General features: G+C 36.3%; 1 protein-coding gene across 1 annotated transcript in view; it reads right to left on the bottom strand.

Annotated features, from left to right (window-relative positions):
* Window positions 1–2,542: 2,542 nt before the first annotated feature.
* Window positions 2,543–6,807, bottom strand: part of LOC126109670 (disks large homolog 5-like) — a 103,571-nt gene continuing 99,306 nt past the window's right edge. Inside the window, exon 10 of the mRNA XM_049914721.1 lies at window positions 2,543–2,841. Coding sequence (XP_049770678.1) covers window positions 2,715–2,841 — 127 coding nt within the window. The 3' untranslated portion in view covers window positions 2,543–2,714. The remainder of the gene's footprint in view (window positions 2,842–6,807) is intronic.

The raw sequence follows: 6,807 nt of genomic DNA, 5'->3' as shown, positions 1-6,807 counted from the left end.
GCCATACAAAAGCAAAGAATGAAAATAGGCGTGGTGAGATGTATATCGCCAAAATTTGCAATGACCCTAATAGCATAAGTAGCTGAACTCAAACGTTTCAGCAGATCTTCAGTGTGTGTGTTTTCTAGTTCAACCCCTCATCAATGAATACACCTAGAAACTTTGAATATTCTACCTTAGCTACAGATTTCTGATCAAAGTCTATATTTATTAATGGTGTCATTCCATTTACTGTGTGGAACTGTATGTACTATGTTTTGCCAAAGTTTAATGAGAGCCCATTTGCAGAGAACCACGATTTTCTGAAAAACATCGTTTACAATTTCACCACTTAATTCTTGTCTGTTGGGTGCAATAGCTATACTTATATCATCGGCAAAAAGTATCAGCTCCGCATCTTCATGAATATAGAATGGAAAGTCATTAATATATATTAAGAACAGCAGAGGACCCAAGACCGAACCTTGCGGCACCCCATTCTTGATTGTTCCCCAGTTTGAAGAACCACCAGTTTTTCTGCATATTATGTGAACTGCTTATTTCAACTTTCTGCACTCTTCCAGTTAGGTATGATTTAAACTATTTGAGCGCTGTCCCATTCATACCACAGTACTTGAGCTTATCTGGAAGTATTCCATGATTTACACAATCAAAAGCCTTTGAGAGATCACAAAATATCCCAACAGGTGACTTCCAGTTACTCAGAGCATTTAATATTTCGTTAGTGAAAGTATATATAGCGTTTTCCACTGAAAATGCCTTTCTGGAAACCAAACTGACTTAGCTCAGCCTCTACCTAGTGACCAGAGCAGTGTATATAGCGGACTTTTACGTCACCAGCAGTGAGGCTAATGTGGACTTCTATGGAGAGCTTGTACCACAACACCTGGACTATCTTGAGTTGAGTAATTTTCTATTCTTTTGAGTAAAGAACCCAACTAATACTTGCACACAGTTTGTATTATAGAAGAGGATACCGGCCACCAAACAATATCCCCTCCTTGCTTCCCACGGTATGTGCCTACCGTGAGAATGAGATGACACAAAAAAATTTATTTTAACTGTTATTTTCAAACTGAGAAATTTTGTAACTTCCATATTAATATTACAAATTCTGAAAAATGGTGAGTATACTTACTTGTTACAGACAGAGAGGCCACATTGGCAAAATCGACCAGTTCTACTGTTGTATTCATGTTTAGGATAAACAGTTGTTTCATTACATTAGAAAGTCTCTCAATTATTTTGTTAAGTCCCATAGTGCTCAGAGCCATTTGAACCATTTTGAACCAATTATTTTCACATTACAATTAAAAATTTATCAGGATACTAATTTTTTTCATATTACACAGTAGTCAGAAAAACAACAATGGTCATTTGAAATTCTCTTTAATACAGTTGTGGAAATCAAGTGGTTTTGCACTTCAGCTCTTACACCATCCAAAATTTTAGTGAAACAGTTACAGAGAGTTTCAAAGTTTTGTTCTACTGAGCCTATCAATTTATTTGACGGGGAAAAGCTACAACCTCTAAAGTTTTAAACTTCAAATAATCCATCCATATTACAAAAGCTTATGTACACACATATGTATATTCCACATCTCCTAAACCACTGGATCAGTTTCAACCAAATTTGGTACACACATCCCCTACTGTCAGGCAACAATTGCTGTGTGGGTGAGAACCACCTACCTATTACAGTCCAGGAGTAAAATGCCATACACATTGAGATGGAAAAACGGTCACATCATGCATGACGTTTAAATTTATTATAACTAAATAGCTGAACAGATTTCATAAAACTTGATAACAAGATAGCTCAAATCCTGAGGAAGGACAAGCCTTATTTACAAAGTTTACAGTACAAGATACTTACCGACTTTAAAAATCTTACGTGAATTAGGGGAAGTATTTACTCTTTCACTTTAGAACTTTATCATTTTTGAGAAAATGCTTGTGTTAATCAATTTGTGCTACTTGATAAAATTGAAAGAAATGAATACATTGCTTATACAATCTTCGATGTGTTTAATCCATACTTCCAAACTATTTGTTGCATAGTATGTAGCTACTATGATTGCTATCCAGTATTTGCCAACGGGAGTACTTAGTGACTTGCAACCAACTTTATACTTAATTTCAAACAGTTACTCAATTTTTTTCTGACTTGCAGCCCTCACAAAATTATGAGACGAAAAAAGTTATCACATAGTACATTTTGCAGTTCATGCAGTTAAAATGTCACATCAGGGATGATGTTTAAATTGATTACTACTTTGCTGCTAACTCTATTACCAACACATTTAGCAGACAGTATTCACATTTGCTGCTGAATGTACCATAGAGGGAAGGGAGGGGGCAGACAAGGACGGGGTGGAGGTGACAGATGGACGGAGAGGGGTGGGAGCATAATGGGTCGGGGAGAGGGGGGGGGTTGCATACACAGGCAATGCCACATACTCAGATACTTACATATATGAAATCACAGTTGTGCATCGGTGCATTGCAAAGACCATTACTATGTAGTAGTATAATGAAGAAAGTAGTTTATTTTAATTTACATGTTGCACAGATAAACGTATAAAAAGCTATAACTCAACCAGGTTCTTGCAAGTTAACAGAGGAACAAAACTTCATATTGTTTTAATACTTAACAAAAGTTATCTGTAAATAAATTTGTAAATCCTAATTTTCAAATATGATTTCCCCACAACTTATTCCTTCATTTGCTTTCTTTCCAAGAAAGCTGTTACACGATCCCAGTGTGCTGTATGCTGCAATATGTTCTTTCCATTTACAACCATATCTTCTGGAACACCTGTCTCAAATGGTTGCTGCCACCTAAAAAATAGAAATAAAGTGCTTTTTGTGTTGATTACCCATGGCAACAAACAGTGGATGTAAGTGATACAATCAGCAAAGAACTACAAGCACAGATTCACAGGACATCACTGACAGAAAGATACTTATGACACTGATATCCAGCTACACATGTAACAATAAGGACAAATAAAATTAGGCATTAACTCACATGTACATGAATTTTTTATTGGATAGTCAGTTCACTAGAAAGGGAATAACATTAAATAAACTGATAACATTCATCTACTGTTTCAAACAGACTGTCAGTAGATTAACACGTCCATTAAGTCTAAACACTATCTAATTCCTATAATGAATAACAAGTACAAATACATAAGCACTTAAGATGGATACATATTCATGTTCGGTGAGGAAAATCGACCAAATTTCACAGTAATCAACTACAGTGGAGTCGCGAGAGGAGATCGCTGACAGTTGCAACTGACTTGGTGCACCTGCTTTCCGCACGTACACAGTACCTCCGTGTTGTCAGTGCTCTACAGACGACTATGCTCCGATCACAATTACTCAATAGTTGACGTCTGTCACTTGCTGCTACAGTTTTGCCACATCTGTTGCCGGCTACCGCTCTGTTACAGGCGGCACAGAAACACGGCGGGCTCGCTTCTCGAATGCTGTTATTGTGTAATGTAGAGCAATGTCTGAAGCGGTTGGTACAAGATAAGACAGCAATAGGAGATGATCTGTCCACAGCCGATTTTAAGTGACACACGACTTAATTGCGCCAGAAGGATAATTGTACAGCCCTGAATTTAAACTTGTGTCCTAAACTAAACAAAACCCAGTGATTTGCAATGTAGCCAACAAAGTGGCAGTCAACAATCTACAGCAGAAGTAAAAATCACAATCACTTTTTTCACAGCTATTAGAGTTAACCTGTACAAGCAAACTCTAAGACCGAAAAACTTCAGTTTCAGTGCTAAAAGCAAATTGCAAGTTCTCTCTCCGACTGATTATCTGAAACCATCCTCTCACTGCCTACACCAGCTGCCGTATTACCAACCATTGAGCAGTCCTGTTTGGCACTCAGTTGCAGGTTATAGACAGCACAAGCAGATTTCAATGAAAAGGGAATGATAGGAAGAAAAACAAGTGCAAATAGATTAAAATTCTGCTTCATGCAATGTCATGCGAAGCTTGTCTAACATAAGCTCGTCTCTAGGATTATAAAAACTGTATACGTAACGCTGAATTGCGCCTTGTGTATCAGGTATACTGAAATACAAAATAAGAGGGCCAGACTCAGGATTCGGGATCTGAAAACATCATCAAGAAAGAAAGCCAGACAAGCACTTGGAAGTGAACCAATTGCTGTGGCAGTTTGGCAACAGTGAATGTGTGTGACATTGAGCACTCCTATTTCAGGAAAGCAGATACAAAGCCAGAAGTGTCAACTAACACATAATTTTAATCATACTGTAGTTTCCACCAGTAGTTCCCATGGAAAGCTGGCAACAGTCCTCCCAGCAACCATCTGTTGCCAGCCACTCAATGCCTGTTGTGTGTGGTGAGTAGCACTATCTCCTTTCATATTGTCCATGTTCCATCCTGGGTTTTCTATCCTTTGAAAATTTGCTCTGACTGAGCTATTTTGCACAGATGAATTTGTATCCTGCATCAAACTGTAAGGAATCTAGCTATTACTTATACATCTTTATCCAAATGATTTGAAGGTTTCTCTCTAAATTATCATACATATAAAACGCAATGTCGTGAATGACTCATCACACCCAAACCAAACTGCCAAAGACAGGATCTTTAAATCTGGAGAGACTGTTGATCTTATACTGAAGGCATTGTTTAGGAAGGGATTTTTGAAATCCCACGCATAATAGAAGGAAAGCTTTTTGAAAATATTAGCTATTAAGTCGATTTCGAAGATAGCTCTAAGGAACTCCTGAAGTTTCTTTGAAGCTACAGCTATGAAAATTGGTATTTGTCTTCTTGGTTATAGACATTTTTTAAAAAAAATTGTGTTAGTGTTTTTGGAAATTACAATGCTAATGTGGTGAAACAGAAGAGATTTTTTATGCAAATATTTCATTATGAACATATTTTAAAGCTAAATCTCAAAACTGCAATTTGGCTTCTCAGTTAGAAATAAAAAAAATAGCTGTTACGCTGTTTCTGGAAATTCAACTCCTTAGGGGATGAAACGAGAGATAAAAGTGTGTAAGAAAATATTTTCTTGTATTAAAAAACATTTTAACGTTAAAAATCTGAAAATTGGTATTTCACTTATCAGTTACATATAAAAAATGTGTTTTAGGGATGAACATTTCTATGAAAATGTCTCCACAAGAATGCAAAAGGCATGATTAATGCCCATCTTTGACTCCAGCTAAAAGAATCACTTTTTGGTAAGAAGTACATTTGGGAAAGACCATGCTTCTATGGCATTAATTAGCATGAAAAGTTTAGAAGTTAGTGCAATTTGTGAACAACATAAAAATTCAGTTTTAAAAAATCTGTGCAGAGCACACAGTCTGAGTGAGTGAAGCGGCAGATGCTAAGCTGGTAATCAATAAAACTAACTTTTACATGTAAATTATCTTTTCTGCAGAAGTTAGAATGGGTTAGACTTGTGAATAAATTAATCATGGGACTTTAAATTTAGATGCTTTATTACCAATATGAAAAAAATGGAAAAAAATAATAATAATTTATCCACCGAGTTTTTCCTAAATACCCAGGTTTTTCTCAACCATGTAGAAGATGTCACCAGTGTGGAGCTGGAAAGAAAGAAAAAGAGAGAGAGAGAGAGAGAGAGTTATGGAATTATTAGGTTAAATGGTAACCTAACAGGAAGCAAACCATAGAAGATGGTTTAAAAACCACTGAGAACAAACATGTGGGCCAGGACTGTTTTTTAATATTAATCACATTATAAGGCTGCTGCACAACCATGCCACAATGGTTTGGAATAAATTTAGTAGAATGACAATATCAATTGGGAATTCTATCTGCTGTAGAGAAGGAATGCAAAGTTTGTAAATGTCTCGGAAAGCACTAGCACATGTTCACACAAGTAGGACCATCTAACCAGAGCTTCATAAAAGATGCATGTGAAACATGTCCTGTTACCTTTAGTTGCTACTTGCTGAGAATTTCCTCACTCATTGACAGCATTTGGGAGATTCAAATGCATTATTAGCAAGTTTTTTCTTCTGAGTGTATTGTACCAGAGTTCTTGAGAATTTTATTTTCTTACAAATAACTGTACATATTGTGAGTCAGAATAGCAAAATATGAATAGAATGTGCTGTGTATCAGACAAATATTTGGAATATGGGTTCAGGGTGAAAGTGAGGTAAGTTGTGCATCCAGACCATACCTGAATAACAACTGAGAACTATAAACAGTGCAGATCCAGGTAAGGGTACACGTAATTCCAACAGAACAATATACCTGTAATGGTAATAGCTTGCTACCTATGCCACTTTTCCTGAGACTATTTTAACAATCGATACTGGAAATAATGTGTTTTGGACAGATCTTTAATGTGGGATACCAATCTGCACATTTCATTATACAAAAGCACGAGTTAAAAAAAAAAAAATAAATAAAAAAAGGGCACATTATCTTCGCATACATTTCAATTCAAATTCGGCACTTAGTTTGCTTCTGTCAGTCAAACACAGCACACAACATGTGATTAAAAGTAACACCACTATTTTATCACACATACAGATTGAATACATGCAATGAGCATTAAATGTGTAATTCAGGATAAAAAACTGCAAAACCTTTAAGATTGCAGCAGAGTTAACATAAGCTGCAAAAGATCTCTTTGAAACATTTTCCGCATAGTCTACTGCAATAAAGTGTTGAGAAATGTGCTACCTATAGATCTCATCTTGCAGTTAGGTCTTTGTATCAGTAGTTAGGAAAGCAGACACAGTCTAACCCATTTAGGGAACCCTG

The sequence above is a fragment of the Schistocerca cancellata genome, chromosome 12 (assembly GCF_023864275.1).
Source record: "Schistocerca cancellata isolate TAMUIC-IGC-003103 chromosome 12, iqSchCanc2.1, whole genome shotgun sequence".
In the NCBI taxonomy this organism is placed as follows: Eukaryota; Metazoa; Arthropoda; class Insecta; order Orthoptera; family Acrididae; genus Schistocerca; species Schistocerca cancellata.
The sequence above is the reverse complement of the archived record's forward strand: the minus strand, read 5'-3'. Positions and strand labels throughout refer to the sequence as shown.